Genomic DNA, 17,500 nt, shown 5'->3' with positions numbered 1-17,500 from the left:
ACAATTGTGCCTCACACGTATCCATTTTTAAGTGTAAGAAGAAGCTGTTGCTCATAAAAGTACGCTGAAAACAATTTTTTATATATATGTACCGTATTTTTCGGAGTATAAGTCGCTCCGAAGTATAAGTCGCACCGGCCGAAAATGCATAATAAAGAAGGAAAAAAACATATATAAGTCGCATATTTGGGGGAAATTTATTTGATAAAACCCAACACCAAGAATAGACATTTGAAAGGCAATTTAAAATAAATAAAAAATAGTGAACAACAGACTGAATAAGTGTACGTTATATGAGGCATAAATAACCAACTGAGAACGTGCCTGGTAGGGATGATGTTCGATAAGAAAATAACTTTTCGATAAGAAAAGAACCGATTCCATGGACTCGAATCCCTTTTTGAGAACCGGTTCCCGTTATCGAGGCCAATATAGTAAAGAAAAAGAGTTGGTTCTTTATTCGAATCCCTGGGAACGAATCCCGTCCCACAAGAAATGCCCTGTGGGACATCCCAGGAAATGACGTAGCTCAGTGAGCTACGTCATTTCCTGTGATGTCACAAAGCAGCAAAAATAATGGACCGGAAAAAACGCCTCAAGGCATGGCTATGCACCTAAAGTGATCACAGAGACAGGTTGTTTTTGGGTTACTGTATATATTTGTTTTTCTGAAAAATCCCCCTTAATATACTTTGGGTAACAACAGTCAATATTTATTTATTTAATTTTTTTAGGGGGGTAACAGTCAATATTTATTTATTTATTTTATTTTATTTTTTTCTTATAAAATAAAAGTGAGCTTTTGTTAAACCAAATATTGTGTTTTTTTCCATATACAACATCTGGATTCGATAAGAGAATCGATAAGGAATGGGTTCGATAAGAGGATTCGATAATGGGCTCGAACTCGATAATTTCTTATCAAACATCATCCATAGTGCCTGGTATGTTAACGTAACATATTATGGTAAGAGTCATTCAAATAACTATAACATATAGAACATGCTATACGTTTACCAAACAATCTGTCACTCCTAATCGCTAAATCCCATGAAATCTTATACGTCTAGTCCCGGGGTCACCAACCTTTTTGAAACCAAGAGCTACTTCTTGGGTACTGATTAATGCGAAGGGCTACCAGTTTGATACACACTTAAATAAATTGCCAGAAATAGCCAATTTGCTCAATTTACCTTTAACTCTATGTTATTATTAATAATTAATGATATTTACACTTAATTGAACGGTTTAAAAGAGGAGAAAACACGAAAAAAATGACTATTACATTTTTAAACATAGTTTATCTTCAATTTCGACTCTTTAAAATTCAAAGTTCAACCGAAAAAAAGAAGAGAAAAACTAGCTAATTGGAATCTTTTTGAAAAAATTAAAAAAAGAATTTATGGAACATCATTAGTAATTTTTTCTGATTAAGATTAATTTTAGAATTTTGATGACATGTTTTAAATAGGTTAAAATCCAATCTACATTTTGTTAGAATATATAACAAATTGGACCAAGCGATGAGGTGGCGACTTGTCCAGGGTGTACCCGGCCGATTGTAGCTGAGATAGGCTCCAGCGCCCCCGCGACCCCAAAGGGAATAAATGGATGGATGAATGGACCAAGCTATATTTCTAACAAAGACAAATCATTATTTCTTCTAGATTTTCCAGAACAAAAATTTTAAAAGAAATTCAAAAGACTTTGAAATAAGATTTAAATTTGATTCTACAGATTTTCTAGATTTGCCAGAATAATTTTTTTGAATTTTAATCATAATAAGTTTTAAGAAATATTTCACAAATATTCTTCGTCGAAAAAACAGAAGCTAAAATAAAGAATTAAATTAAAATGTATTTATTATTCTTTACAAAAATAAAAAATTTTTTTACTTGAACATTGATTTAAATTGTCAGGAAAGAAGAGGAAGGAATTTAAAAGGTAAAAAGGTATGTGTTTAAAAATCCTTAAATCATTTTTAAGGTTGTATTTTTTCTCTAAAATTGTCTTTCTGAAAGTTATAAGAAGCAAAGTAAAAAAATGAATGAATTTATTTATTTAACCTACTCAGTGGCCTAGTGGTTAGAGTGTCCGCCCTGAGATTGGTAGGTTGTGAGTTCAAACCCCGGCCGAGTCATACCAAAGACTATAAAAATGGAACCCATTACCTCCCTGCTTGGCACTCAGCATCAAGGGTTGGGATTGGGGGTTAAATCACCAAAAATGATTCCCGGGCGCGGCACCGCTGCTGCCCACTGCTCCCCTCACCTCCCAGGGGGTGAACAAGGGGATGGGTCAAATGCAGAGGACAAATTGCACCACACCTAGAGTGTGTGCGGCAATCATTGGTACTTTAACTTAACTTAAGTGAAGACCAAGTCTTTAAAATATTTTCTTGGGTTTTCAAATTCTATTTGAGTTTTGTCTCTCTTAGAATTAAAAATGTTGAGCAAAGCGAGACCAGCTTGCTAGTAAATAAATACAATTCAAAAAATAGAGGCAGCTCACTGGTAAGTGCTGCTATTTGAGCTATTTTTAGAACAGGCCAGCGGGCTACTCATCTGGTCCTTACGGGCTACCTGGTGCCCGTGGGCACCGCGTTGGTGACCCCTGGTCTAGTCTCTTACGTGAATGAGATAAATAATATTATTTGATATTTTACGCTAATGTGTTAATAATCTCACGTATAAGTCGCACCCCCGGCCAAACTATAAAAAAACTGCGACTTATAGTCCGAAAAATACGGTACTAAAAATGAGTGCCGTGTCGATTGAAACGTGAAAAGGTACCCAACCCTAGTTAATAGTAACATTCATAAAAAAGTCCTAATGACGGCGAGTCACAGCACAATTGTGCCTCACACGTATCCATTTTTAAGTGAAAGAAGAAGCTATTGCTCATAAAAGTAGGCTGAAAATGGTTTTTTATATATGTACCGTAATTCCTTGAATAGCCGCAGGGGCGTTAATTCATTTAAAACCTCCTGTGACTCCGGCGTTTACCGGAAGCCGGCGGGATGGCCGTGCATGCGGTAATTATTTTAAAACCTCTTCTCACTCCGGCGTTTACCAAAAGGAATGCAGTAAATTTAGGCGTGCGCTTTGAGTGTGATGCAAGCATACCATCATGAAAAGCACATTTAAAAAAAAAAAACGTTATTATGGTCTTACCTGTACTTATACATGGAGTCCATTTGCAGCTCCTTCTGACCAAAAGCATCGATAACTTGTTTATAGAAGTCTTCCTTATTTTCTTTCTTCAGTTTTAAAAGTCTCTCTGTCTCGATGGAGATATTCCTTTAATTATTACCTCCTGCTTCCATTGAAAGTCCAGTTTAGAAAACTGTTTTATTTTAGATACCGGTATGTAATCCTCCTTGTTAAATGTTCAGGCAGAGGAAAAAAAAAAAAATGTCTTGCTGCGTGTAGTCACTTCTTCTGCAGTACCGGAAGTCGCAAGAAGGATCACTAGCGCGGCAGCGCCCTCTACCACCAGGAGGCGGGAGTCATTTCATGACTTACACAGTATTTGACATACGCAGCTACGGTATATTAATAAAACATAGCTGCTTACTGTTCTTTTTAGCATACTGTACCGGTATTCAATAGCTTGGACCTTAAATCCTACTGAATAGCTCTTTATCTTTTTTCCTTTGTGCGATTGCAAACTACTGAAAGCAGCTTCCTCCATTTTGAAAATGAGGACAGGTAAAGCGTCACTCGTGACGTAACGAATTTGACCCGGCGGAAGTTCTAGCCATATGCTAAATATCTTGCGCAACGAGTTTGACCCGGCGAAAATTATAGACATGCGATAATAAAATTAATATTTTGCGAAACGAATTTGATCCGGCGTTAATAATGAACCGGCGATAAGGCCAAGCATGCGTTAATTATTTTGAGAAACGAGTTTGACCCGGCAGTAATTCTAGACGTGCGAATACTATATTCCCTGCGCCAATTCAAAGAATTACGGTATTCAGTAATGATAAAAAGACAAGAACTGAACAGTGCGAAAACCACGCCCGAAGCCACGCATGACATGGCGGACCTCTTTTTTTTCATTTGCAAAAAGCCAAACAATAAATGACAACTAGAGATGTCCGATAATGGCTTTTTTGCCGACATCCGATATTCCGATATTGTCCAACTCTTAATTACCGATTCCGATATCAACCGATACCGACACATACAGTCGTGGAATCAACACATTATTATGCCTAATTTTGTTGTGATGCCCCACTGGATGCATTAAACCAGTGGTTCTCAACTTTTTTTCAGTGATGTACCCCCTGTGAACATTTTTTAAATTCAAGTACCTCCTAATCAGAGCAAAGCATTTTGGGTTGAAAAAAAGAGATAAAGAAGTAAAATACAGCACTATGTCATCAGTTTCTAATGTATTCAATTGCAAAATATTGCTCATTTGTTGTGGTCTTTCTTGAACTATTTGGAAAAAAAGATGTAAAAATAACTAAAAACTTGTTGAAAAATAAACAAGTGATTCAATTATAAATAAATATTTCTACATATAGAAGTAATCATCAACTTAAAGTGCCCTCTTTGGGGATTGTAATAGAGATCCATCTGGATTCATGAACTTAATTCTAAACATTTCTTCACAAAAAAAGAAATCTTTAACATCAATATTTATGGAACATGTCCACAAAAAATCTAGCTGTCAACACTGAATATTGCATTGTTGCATTTCTTTTCACAGTTCTTTTTGACAGACATTTTTAAAAAAAAAATCTCACGTACCCCTTGGCATACCTTCAAGTACCCCCAGGGGTACGCGTACCTAGGGATGATACTCGAAACCGGTTTTCCCGGTTGTTTGATAAGAAAAGAACCGAGTCCTCGGACTCGAATCCCTTTTTGAGAACCGGTACCCGTTATCGAGACCACTATAGTAAAGGAAAAGAGTTGATTCTTTATTCGAATCCCGTCCCGACCAGAAATGCTCCGTGGGACATCACAATAAATGACGTCACGTAGCTCAGTCATTAGGCGCAGATAGCGAAAGCAGGAAAACAATGGACGAGAAAAAGCGCTCCAAGGTGTAATAAAGTTCAAAACAAAAGCTATAATCCATCGAATAACTTTACTGAGAGATTTTAGCAGGGTAAAACACATGACCAACACTTTTACGACCAACTGGAAACATAGCAACTAGGCTAGCAACGCACCTCCTTTACGGCAGCTGTCGCAACGTTCTTAAAACAACCGCAGCACATACATATATATACAACATATCTCCCTTTTTTAACTTTGGTTTTTCTTTCCTTGTAAACAAAACAAAATCACACTGTATATGTGTTGTCTGTCTAATTCTAAATAATGCAGACGAGGCGTGTTGGCTGAGTTCTTGACGTTTACTTTCACAGCGTGGCAACATGCAACACTTTTCGGGGCTACCGCGCATGCTCGTAACTCCCGTTGCATGCTGGGTAGTGTAGTTGTTATATTCTCTAGCTCATAACATTTTTCCCCCATAAAGAAATAATGTTAACTCAATAAAGTGTATTTCTTTTTTTAGCTTTAACTTTTCATTTATTTGCATTGTAACCACATTTGCATAGAACTTTTCTCTTCATAGAATGTTCTTTCAATAAAGAAATAAAGTGCAAAAATGTCAAAGCATCATAACAAACAGTTATGTTCCAATAGCAGCAGAAGTGCACTTTTTGGAGAGCTGTATTATTTTCAGTTTTGTGCCCAAGGGACTGATTTTATTTAACACTATATTATTATTTATACACCTATAGTGATCACAGAGACAGGTTGTTTTTGTGTTACTGTATATATTTGTTTCTCTGAAAAATCCCACTTAATATACTTTGGTTAACAACAGTCAATATTTATTTATTTTATTTTATTTTTTTAGGTGGGTAACAGTCAATATTTATTTATTTATTAGATTTTATTTTTTTATTATATAATAAAAGTGGGCTTTTGTTAAACCAAATATTATGTGTTTTTTTCCATATACAACAACCTATCTGGACTCCATAAGAGAATCAATAAGGAATCGGTTCGATAAGAGGATTCGATAATAGGCTCGAACTCGATAATTCCTTATCAAACATCATCCCTACGCGTACCCCCATTTGAGAACCACTGCATTAAACAATGTAACGAGGTTTTCCAAAATAAATCAACTCAAGTTATGTAAAAAAAAAAATGCCAACATGGCACTGCCATATTTATTATTGACGTCACGAAGTGCTTTTTTTTTAATTTTTTAACATGCCTCAAAACAGCAGCTGGGAATTTGGGACATGCTCTCCCTGAGAGAGCGTGAGGAGGTTGAGGTGGGCGAGGTTGAGGTGGGTGGGGTATATTGTAGCATCCCGGAAGAGTTAGTGCTGCAAGGGGTTCTGGGTATTTGTTCTGTTGTGTTTATGTTGTGTTACGGTGCGGGTGTTCTCCCGAAATGTGTTTGTCATTCTTGTTTGGTGTGGGTTCACATATTTGTAACAGTGTTAAAGTTGTTTATACGGCCACCCTCAGTGTGACCTGTATGGCTGTTGACCAAGTATGCATTGCATTCACTTGTGTGTGTGTGAAAAGCGTAGATATTATGTGACACAAAGGAAGTGCCTTTAAGGTTTTTTGGCGCTCTGTACTTCTCCCTACAGCGGCCTTTTAAAAAGTCATACATTTTACTTTTTGAAACCGATGCCGATAATTTCCGATATTACATTTTAAAGCATTTATCGGACATCTCTAATGACAACGAACCGTTTGTCTTTTCACGTTTGCGTCGGAACCGTGCAACTTCAGCAGCATGTTCTCCCGACCAAACGATGATGGCGTTCGCTCCAAAATTGTGTTCTTCCTCCCCGCCAGACAGCGAGACCGAGTGCAGGGTGGCCCTCGGAGCCTGGCTGGAGAAGTACGGGGCAGAGATGTACTACGACCGCCTCTCCCGGGCCCTGCAACACATCGGCAGAACGGACGTGGCCCTCGGTAAGAAAGAAGCCCTTAAAAGCGGAAAACCACTCGTTGAATCCACTAAATCTACAGCAGGTGCCAAAAAGCCACACATTTTAATGACACTGCATCTTGTCAAGAGGTAATATTAGAGAAGGTAAATATGTTTACACTTTAGGGTGCATCCTTTCTACAGCAGATTTACCACCCACTAAAAATGAGTCAGCACACAGTGTGTGTGCAAATATCTGGCAACACAACACAAGTCAGCAGCAGGATTATCCAGCCTTGTCTAGCATGGTGCACGAGTGCTGCCGACACGGTTTACTCACTTATATGTCCTCTTGTTTGTATAATCCAATCCACTTTATTTATACAGCACATTTAAACAACAAAATGTTTCCAAAGTGCTGCACAACAATATTAAAAACCACCAATGACTGAATAAAAACAAAAAATAAATACACTACCGTTCAAAAGTTTGGGGTCACATTGAAATGTCCTTATTTTTGAAGGAAAAGCACTGTAAACTAGTCTTAACTTTAAAGAAATACACTCTATACATTGCTAATGTGGTAAATGACTATTCTAGCTGCAAATGTCTGGTTTTTGGTGCAATATCTACATAGGTGTATAGAGGCCCATTTCCAGCAACTATCACTCCAGTGTTCTAATGGTACAATGTGTTTGCTCATTGGCTCAGAAGGCTAATTGATGATTAGAAAACCCTCGTGCAATCATGTTCACACATCTGAAAACAGTTTATAGGTCGTTACAGAAGCTACAAAACTGACCTTACCTTTGAGCAGATTGAGTTTCTGGAGCATCACATTTGTGGGGTCAATTAAACGCTCAAAATGGCCAGAAAAAAAAGAACTTTCATCTGAAACTCGACAGTCTATTCTTGTTCTTAGAAATGAAGGCTACTCCACAAAATTGTTTGGGTGACCCCAAACTTTTGAACGGTAGTGTATATATAAAACCAATATAGAATAAATGATTAAAAACGATTTTAAAGGGTATACCAATTCAAACAGTAAATATAAATAAACATTTTAAAAACAGAGGACAACAGTATAATATAAGATGTTTATTGTACAAAGCCCAAAAGCGGTGAAGTTGTCACGTTGTGTAAATGGTAAATAAAAAGAGAATACAACAAATCCTTTTCAACTTATATTCAATTGAATAGACTGCAAAGACAAGATATTTCATGTTCACACTGAGAAACTTCCATTTTTTTTGCAAATAATCATGAACTTATAACTTAATGGCAGCAAAAAAGTTGTCACAGGGACATTTTTACCAGTGTGTTACATGGCCTTTCCTTTTAACAACACTCAGTAAAGGTTTGGGAACTGAGGAGACACATTTTTGAAGTGGAATTATTTCCCATTCCTGCTTGATGTACAGCTTAAGTTGTTCAACAACGCACAACAACGTTGACGACACTCGTTGTGTCGTTGCAAACACACATTTTTACCATCTAATAAATTCCATCTAATATATCGAAAATATTGTCTGATTACAAGAAGATTTGAAACTTCTCATATTTTAGCCTTCACACATTTTCAATGGGAGACAGGTCTGGACTACAGGCAGGCCAGTCTAGTACCCGCACTCTTTTACTGTGAAGCCACGCTATTGTAACACGTGGCTTGGCATTGTCTTGCTGAAATAAGCAGGGGCGTCCGGGATAACGTTGCTTGGATGGCAACATATGTTGCTCCGAAATCTGTATGTACCTTTCAGCAGATACTTGACGTTCAAACTGGTAAATTGTGTTATTTAGGAAAGGCCATGTAACACACTGGTAAAAATGCCTTTTTTGCCATGTGTTGCTGCCTTTAAATTCTAAGTTCATGATTATTTGCCAAAAAAAAAACATTAAATATCTTGTCTTTGCAGTCTATTCAATTGAATATAAGTTGAAAAGGATTTGTTGTATTCTCTTTTTATTTACCATTTACACAACGTGACAACTTCACTGCTTTTGGGCTTTTGTACGTTTGTGCAAGATTCCAGTTGGTTTTTGAGTGACACCAAACACACGGATCACCAATGAATTGTGGGTAAAGCAACATAAAGAGCAGCCTTTACCAGTTGTTTACAAAACAGTGTGCACATTAGGGCTGCAACAACTAATCGATTATAAAAATAGTTGCTGATTAATTTAGTCATCGATTCGTTGGATCTATGCTATGCGCATGCGCAGAGGCTTTTTTTTTTTTTTTTTAAATAAACCTTTACTTATAAACTGGAACATTTACAAACAGCTGAGAAACAATAATCAACATAAGTATGTTTTTTTCCCAATAAAATACTGGAAAGGATAGAAATGTAGTTTGTTTCTTTTATCCGATTATTAATCGATTAATCAAAGTAATAATCGACAGATTAATCGATTATCAAATGAATCGTTAGCTGCAGCCCTAGTGCACATGTGGCCATATTTGCATTATTTGTGGGTTATCCTGGCTAGAAACACTGTACATTCCGACAGCCGTCAAACTGGATCAGCTTCATCTCCTGACGTCGGTTTTGCGGTCGCCACGTAATAAAATTCCCCACGTTGATATTTACACGCTCTCGGGCAAACGTCGTAAAAGCGGCCCCTTTGGCGCTCCGCCTTCCGTTATTCACGAGCGCTTTGCCTCCGCTGCGTTTGATGATATTCTCTCAAATTGCCTTTTATGAGGGGCCGACTGATGTAACAGTGCTTGAAATAAAAAAAAAGCTGCCTTTGTTTGCCCCACGTAGCGCGCCTAACAACAACCCCCGGGGGGTGGGGGGGGAAATGGCAGCACGTCCCACCGCAGCAAAGCCTCGTATTTGCTTCCAGAAGCGCTTTATTCCGGTCAAGAACGCCTGCTTCAAGATGCTAAACGGCGGCGTGTAATTGTTTTCATTACTCTCGCTGCCTTTAATTGGAGCTTCAAAAGGGGCTGATTTTTTTCGCACACGCCACCACGCCGCTTCTGGCACTCGCCGCCCGTCCGACGCGTGTAGACGGGAGGTGTAAATGATCTGACGGAGCCGAGGAAACCATCTGCTCCTTTCATCAGCTCCAGTGGGGGGGGGGGGGGGGGTGATGACAAGGCGAGACACCAGGGAGGGTGAAGATGGCGTCTTTGATGAAAAACCCCCGACATAGATGCACAAACACGATCCAGTCTGTCTTCTTGTTTCACTTCTACCGACTTGTTTCCCCCGCAGAGGTCGGCAAGAACATCAACCAGGACAAGATCTTGAACCTGCAGCGCTACGCCCAAGGATATCACCGGTTTGCCAGCTCCCTGAAGTCCCGAGAGGTGCGACCGCAAAAAGGCCAGAAGGGCAGGAAGAAACGAGGTGAGGGTCCCACCACAGCCACCAGAGGGCACTGTGGTGGAAAAAGTCAGCCTTTCTAATGTGTTTACACTCCAAACTGAACCAAATCGATTTGTGCGAAATCAGATTTTTTTTTTCCCCCAGCTGAACCGTAAATAAAAATTATCATTATCAGACACTCGGACAGGCCTTAATGTGGCCCCTAATGTGGCCCCTAATGTGGCCCAGACGTCGCTTGCATGCGCAGCTCGATAAAGTGAAAACAACGAACAAGGAGGTCGGTACTACTACTACAAAATAAAATAGAGGTCACCACACATTAAAAATTAGTGTTTTTTTACGTGACAATAAATCAAAGTAATGTATGAATGGATATATATTGGAAAAAAAGTCTTAAAAGCAGCCTGAAAACAATAAAGCAGTCTATAAACAAAATATGAGGTCTTGTCTGTTAATTATTTTAATTATTTTTTATATAATCAACAGAAATAGAATGAATTTGAATGAATATCAGACATATTGTCTATTCAGCAATTTCCTTTTATAATTGATGTGGCTTCGACGTCGCTTGCATGCGCAGCTCGATAAAGTGAAAACAACAAACAAGGAAGTCGCTACTTGTACTACAAAATAAAATAGAGGTCTGCACACCTTAAAAATTAGTGTTTTTTATGTGACAATAAATCAAAGTAATGTATGAATGGATATATATTGAAAAAAAAGTCATAAAAGTAGCCTGAAAACAATAAAGCAGTCTATAAACAAATGACGAGGTGTTGTCTGTTAATTATTTTTTTTATATTATTTTTTATATAATTAACAGAAATAGAATGAATTTGAATGAATATCAGACATATTGTCTATTCAGCAATTTCCTTTTATAATTGATGTGGCCCTAAAGTGGCCTCGACGTCGCTTGCATGCGCTTCTCGATAAAGTGAAAACAACGAACAAGGAGGTCGCTACTACTACTACAAAATAAAATAAAGGTCGCCACACCTTAAAAATGAGTGTTTTTTTACGGGACAATAAATCAAAGTAATGTATGAATGGATATATATTGAAAACAACTCATAAAAGCAGCCTGAAAACAATAAAGCAGTCTATAAACAAATTACAAGGTCTTGTCTGTTAATTATTTTAATTATTTTTTACATTATTTTTTATATAATTAACAGAAATAGAAGGAATTTGAATGAATATCAGACATATTGTCTATTCAGCAATTTCCTTTTATAATTGATGTGGCCCCCGACGTCGCTTGCATGCGCAGCTCGATAGAGTGAAAACAAATTCCATTAACGAATAAGGAAGTCGCTACTACTACTACAAAATAAAATAGTTCGCCACACCTTAAAAATGAGTGTTTTTTTACGGGACAATAAATCAAAGTAATGTATGAATGGATATATATTGGGAAAAACTCTTAAAAGTAGCCTGAAAACAATAAAGCAGTCTATAAACAAATGACGAGGTGTTGTCTGTTAATTATTTTTGTATATTATTTTTTATATAATTAACAGAAATAGAATGAATTTGAATGAATATCAAACATATTGTCTATTCAGCAATTTCCTTTTATAATTGATGTGGCCCTAATGTGGCCTTGACGTCGCTTGCATGCGCTTCTCGATAAAGTGAAAACAACGAACAAGGAGGTCGCTGCTACTACTACTACAAAATAAAATAAAGGTCGCCACACCTTAAAAATTAGTGTTTTTTATGTGACAATAAATCAAAGTAATGTATGAATGGATATATATTTTAAAAAACTCATAAAAGCAGCCTGAAAACAATAAAGCAGTCTATAAACAAATGACGAGGTGTTGTTTGTGAATTATTTTTTTATATTATTTTTTATATAATTAACAGAAATAGAATGAATTTGAATGAATATCAGACATATTGTCTATTCAGCAATTTCCTTTTATAATTGATTTGGCCCTAATGTGGCCCCGACGTTGCTTGCATGCGCAGCTCGATAAAGTGAAAACAACGAACAAGGAGGTCGGTACTACTACTACAAAATAAAATAGAGGTCACCACACATTAAAAATGAGTGTTTTTTTACGTGACAATAAATCAAAGTAATGTATGAATGGATATATATTGGAAAAAAAGTCTTAAAAGTAGCCTGAAAACAATAAAGCAGTCTATAAACAAATGACGAGGTCTTGTCTGTTAATTATTTTAATTATTTTTTATATAATCAACAGAAATAGAATGAATATCAGACATATTGTCTATTCAGCAATTTCCTTTTATAATTGATGTGGCTTCGACGTCGCTTGCATGCGCAGCTCGATAAAGTTAAAACAACAAACAAGGAAGTCGCTACTTGTACTACAAAATAAAATAGAGGTCAGCACACCTTAAAAATGAGTGTTTTTTATGTGACAATAAATCAAAGTAATGTATGAATGGATATATATTGAAAAAAAAGTCATAAAAGCAGCCTGAAAACAATAAAGCACTCTATAAACAAATTACAAGGTCTTGTCTGTTAATTATTTTAATTATTTGTTATATTATTTTTTATATAATTAACAGAAATAGAAGGAATTTGAATGAATATCAAACATATTGTCTATTCAGCAATTTCCTTTTATAATTGATGTGGCCTCCGACGTCGCTTGCATGCGCAGCTCGATAAAGTGAAAACAAATTCCATTAACGAATAAGGAAGTCGCTACTACTACTACAAAATAAAATAGTTCGCCACACCTTAAAAATTAGTGTTTTTTTACGGGACAATAAATCAAAGTAATGTATGAATGGATATATATTGGAACAAACTCTTAAAAGTAGCCTGAAAACAAAAAAGCAGTCTATAAACAAATGACGAGGTGTTGTTTGTGAATTATTTTTTATATAATTAACAGAAATAGAATGAATTTGAATGAATATCAGACATATTGTCTATTCAGCAATTTCCTTTTATAATTGATTTGGCCATAATGTGGCCCCGACGTTGCTTGCATGCGCAGCTCGATAAAGTGAAAACAACAAACAAGGAAGTCGCTACTTGTACTACAAAATAAAATAGAGGTCAGCACACCTTAAAAATTTGTGTTTTTTACGTGACAATAAATCAAAGAAATGTATGAATAGATATTTATTGAAAAAAACTCTTAAAAGTAGCCTGAAAACAATAAAGCAGTCAATACACACATGACAAGGTCTTGTCTGTTAATTTAATTATTTTTTATATTATTTTGTATATAATTAACAGAAATAGAATGAATATGAATGAATATCAGACATATTGTTTATTCAGCAATTTCCTTTTATAATTGATGTGGCCCTAATGTGGCCTCGACGCCGCATGCATGCGCAGCTCGATGAAGTGAAAACATTCCTTTAACGAATACAAAACCTACTACTACAAAATAAACCTACTACTACAAAATAAAATAGAGGTCGCCACACCTTAACATTTTTAGTTTTTTTACGTGACAATAAATCAAAGTAATGTATGAATGGATATACATTGGAAAAAACTCATAAAAGCAGCCTGAAAACAATAAAGCAGTCTATAAACAAATGACAAAGTCTTGTTTGTGAATTATTTTTATTATTTTTTATATTGTTTTTTATATAATTAACAGAAATAGAATGAATATCAGACATGTTGTCTATTCAGCAATTTCCTTTTATAATTGATGTGGCCCTAATGTGGCCTCGACGTCGCTTGCATGCGCAGCTCGATAAAGTGAAAACAAATTCCTTTAACGAACAAGGAGGCCGCTGCTACTACTACAAAATAAAATAGAGGTTGCCACACCTTAAAATTTTTATTTTTTTTATGTGACAATAAATCAAAGTAATGTATGAATGGATATATATTGAAAAAAAACTCGTAAAAGTAGCCTGAAAACAATAAAGCAGTCTATAAACAAATGACGAGGTCTTAATACATCTTGTCTGTTAATTATTTTGTATATAATTAACAGAAATAGAAGGAATTTGAATGAATATCAGACGTATCGTCTATTCAGCAATTTACTTTTATAATTGTATAGCTGCTAGATGAGTTAAGGGGCTGATGAAAACAAATTCAATTGATGCGTTTTGCTGGGCTTTAGTGTTTTTTAACGACGTTAGTTTTTTTTCCCACATATAATATATATTTATCATTAAAATATTTCTTATTTGGAAAAAATTAGAACCGTAAAAGAAAAAGTGGTTCCCATGTAGATGCACACCACGCCTGCTTCTAAAATGCCCATAAAAAGTGGTAGATGTCTCTTGCTTATTCGAAAACATCGCAAAAATTAACGACTCCCCATGCTTTTTCCCGGTCTCCGTATCATCCCCCATATCCCCATTTAGCTGCCCTGGATATGCCTGTACATTATTCTTGAATTTTGGACATGGACCTTTCGAAGTGTCAAATACGAGCCTTAATGTGGTCTTAGTGAGGTGTTAATACATCTTGTCTGTTAATTACTTTGTACATAATTAACAGAAATAGAAGGAATTTGAATGAACATCAGACGTATCGTCTATTCAGCAATGTCCTTTTATAATTGTATAGCTGCTAGATGAGTTAAGGGGCTGATGAAAAAAAAATTCAATTGATGAGTTTTGCTGTGCTTTAGTATTTTTTAATGACTTTTGTTTTTTTCCGCATATAACATATATTTAATATTAAAATATTTCTTATTTGAAAAAATTAAGAACCGTAAAAATAAAAACTGGTTCCCATGTAGATGCACTCCACGCCGGCTGCTAAAATGCCCATAAAAAGTGGTAGATGTCTCCTGCTTATTTGAAAACATCGCAAAAATCAACGACTCCCATGCTTTTCTCCGTATCGGCCCCCCATATCCCCATTTAGCTGCCCTGGATATGCCTGTACATTATTCTTGAATGTGTGGACCTCCCAGAATCAGCATGTCCGTCGCCACCCACGAGGACCTCTCAAAGTGTCAAATATGAGAGCTCGCCTTGAATACGGGAGTATTTTATTTTGAAAGTAAACCGGATGCTTATGAACGACTTCCTGTCCAACACTACCAGATGTTTGCTACATTGGACGGATTTGTTGCGGCGTCTGGGGAAAAAATGACAAGCTCTGCGCATATTTAGCGCTGAAATGCGGGACGGAAACTGACGAATTGACGTCAATAAAAACTGAAAAGAGTCCGTCGGCGTGCGGTGGAAATCCGAGGTCAACACTACACGTGATTGTATTTACACACGCTGTTTAGCACGTTTGTGTTTGGGTTCTTAGTGTTTGGCGCCTCCTCAGCACAGTGGTCTTTATAATCTTATAAAAGTTGTTTACGTTTGTGGCATGGTGATGTAAAACGCCTTAACGGAGCAGGGCGCCGTGCACGTATGGACGTTATGAAGCGACATCAGCGTTGTAAATGGTAAATGTTAGGGGTGTACCGTTTCGGTACGGGGGTTTTGGTTCGGTTTGGAGGAGCTAGGATAGACTGACCATATGTCCTCTTTTCACCGGAGTTTCTTAAATGCCTCAAATGTCCGGCATTTTGAGTTAGGGTTGCGTGTATTTTCAATGTACGTTCAGGGTTAAGAAAGGGTTAAAAACAAAACAAACAGCAGCATTGGTGAGGGAGGGGCAGAGACAGAGAGAGACAGAGAGAGAGTTATAATAAACGCGCATGCGTCGCCAGGCTCTGCTTTTTATCCATAGATTTATCACATTTATTTTTTTATTATCTATAGCAGGTGTGTCAAAAGTGTGCCCCGGAGGCCATTTGCGGCCCACAGCTAATGTTTTAAAGGCCCTCTGCACATTCTAAAAATACTATTCAAATAAACAAAAACATAACAAAAGTGAAATAAAAAAGCTGAAAGGTGAAATGTAATTTAGAAAAAGTTGCAATGTTGACTAATAAAACAAAGCTGGGGTTTTTTTTCTTTCAAACTGTCATTGCTCAAAACTGCGGAGCCCCTAAGGGGACATAGGGGAAATTTTTTTTTTTTTTTAATTTTTTTAGCCATATATCTCGTGCGCACGAAAAAACTTTATAAATTTTTTTTTTTTTAAATGTAAAAATGTCTTTTTTTTTTTTTAGACATGTATCTCATACGCAAGAGAAAGTTTCTCGTGCGCATGAGAGAGTTTCTTTTTATAAAATTATAAAAAATAAAAACTTTTTTTTTTTTTTTTTTTTAGAAACATGTCTAAAAAAATAAAAAACAATTCATTTTTTAAATTTTTTAAAATAATTTTATAAAAAGTTTCTCGTGCGCACGAGAGAGTTTCTTTTTATAAAATTATAAAAATCAATTATTATTATTTTTTATTTTTTTATCTCCACAGGGGAAATTTTTAATTTGTATAATTTTTTTAAATTTTATTCTATTTATTTTTTATCTCCACAGTGGAAATTTAAAATTTTTATATTTATTTTTAATTTTTTTAGCCATGTATCTTGTGCGCACGAAAAAACTTTATAAAATTATCTTTTTTTAAATGTAAAAATTATTTTTTTTTTAAATAAAATTTTTTTTTTTTTTTTTTTTTTAGAAACATGTCTAAAAAAAAAAAAACAATTCATTTTTTAAATTTTTTAAAATAATTTTATAAAAAGTTTCTCATGCGCACGAGAGTTTCTTTTTATAAAATTATAAAAAAATATATATATTTTTTTTTCATCTCCACAGGGGAAATTTTTAATTTTTATAATTTTTTTTTTTTTTTTTTTTTTATCTCCACAGGGGAAATTTTTAATTTTTATAATTTTTTTTTATTTTTAATTTTTTTAGCCATGTATCTCGTGCGCACGAAAAAACGTTATAAAATTATTTTTTTTTAAATGTAAAAATTTTTTATTTTTTTTTAGACATGTATCTCATACGCAAGAGAAAGTTTCTGGTGCGCACGAGAGAGTTTCTTTTTATAAAATTATAAAAAATAAATATATATATTTTTTTAGAAACATGTCTTAAAAAAAAAAAAAAAAATTCATTTTTTAAATTTTTTAAAATAATTTTATAAAAAGTTTCTCGTGCGCATGAGATACATGTCTAAAAAAAATTTTAAAAAATTAAAAAGTTATAAAAAATGTATTTTCCCCCATGTCTCTTTAGGGGCTCCGTACAAAACATAATATTGAATCAAAATCAATGTTATTATGAATTATTGACCTATCCAAGGTTCCCATTACTTCACATCAAATATTCCACTAAGAAAAATATTTTTTTGGTGGAAGATTATGCAAATTTGGTAAATAAATAACCCCAAAATGTATATT

At 35.4% G+C, this 17,500-nt stretch overlaps 2 protein-coding genes across 5 annotated transcripts in view; one reads left to right on the top strand and one right to left on the bottom strand.

Moving 5' to 3' along the window:
- slc48a1a (solute carrier family 48 member 1a) overlaps nt 1-17,500 on the bottom strand; it is a 45,418-nt gene that overhangs the window by 3,157 nt on the left and 24,761 nt on the right. The window lies entirely within an intron of this gene.
- Nucleotides 1-17,500, top strand: part of LOC133653354 (transmembrane and death domain protein 1-like) — a 25,554-nt gene that overhangs the window by 5,752 nt on the left and 2,302 nt on the right. For 2 of the 4 annotated variants that reach the window (XM_062052538.1, XM_062052537.1), the window contains exons 4-5: nt 6,859-6,974; nt 10,155-10,289. In XM_062052538.1, the coding sequence (XP_061908522.1) occupies nt 6,859-6,974; nt 10,155-10,289 (251 nt within the window). Of the gene's footprint in view, nt 1-6,854; nt 6,975-10,154; nt 10,290-17,500 lie in introns of all 4 variants that reach the window. The other 2 variants (XM_062052536.1, XM_062052535.1) reach the window with 1 other exon arrangement.

Source organism: Entelurus aequoreus, linkage group LG07 (genome assembly GCF_033978785.1).
Source record: "Entelurus aequoreus isolate RoL-2023_Sb linkage group LG07, RoL_Eaeq_v1.1, whole genome shotgun sequence".
Taxonomy (NCBI): Eukaryota; Metazoa; Chordata; class Actinopteri; order Syngnathiformes; family Syngnathidae; genus Entelurus; species Entelurus aequoreus.
This window is presented reverse-complemented; position numbering and strand designations above follow the sequence as displayed.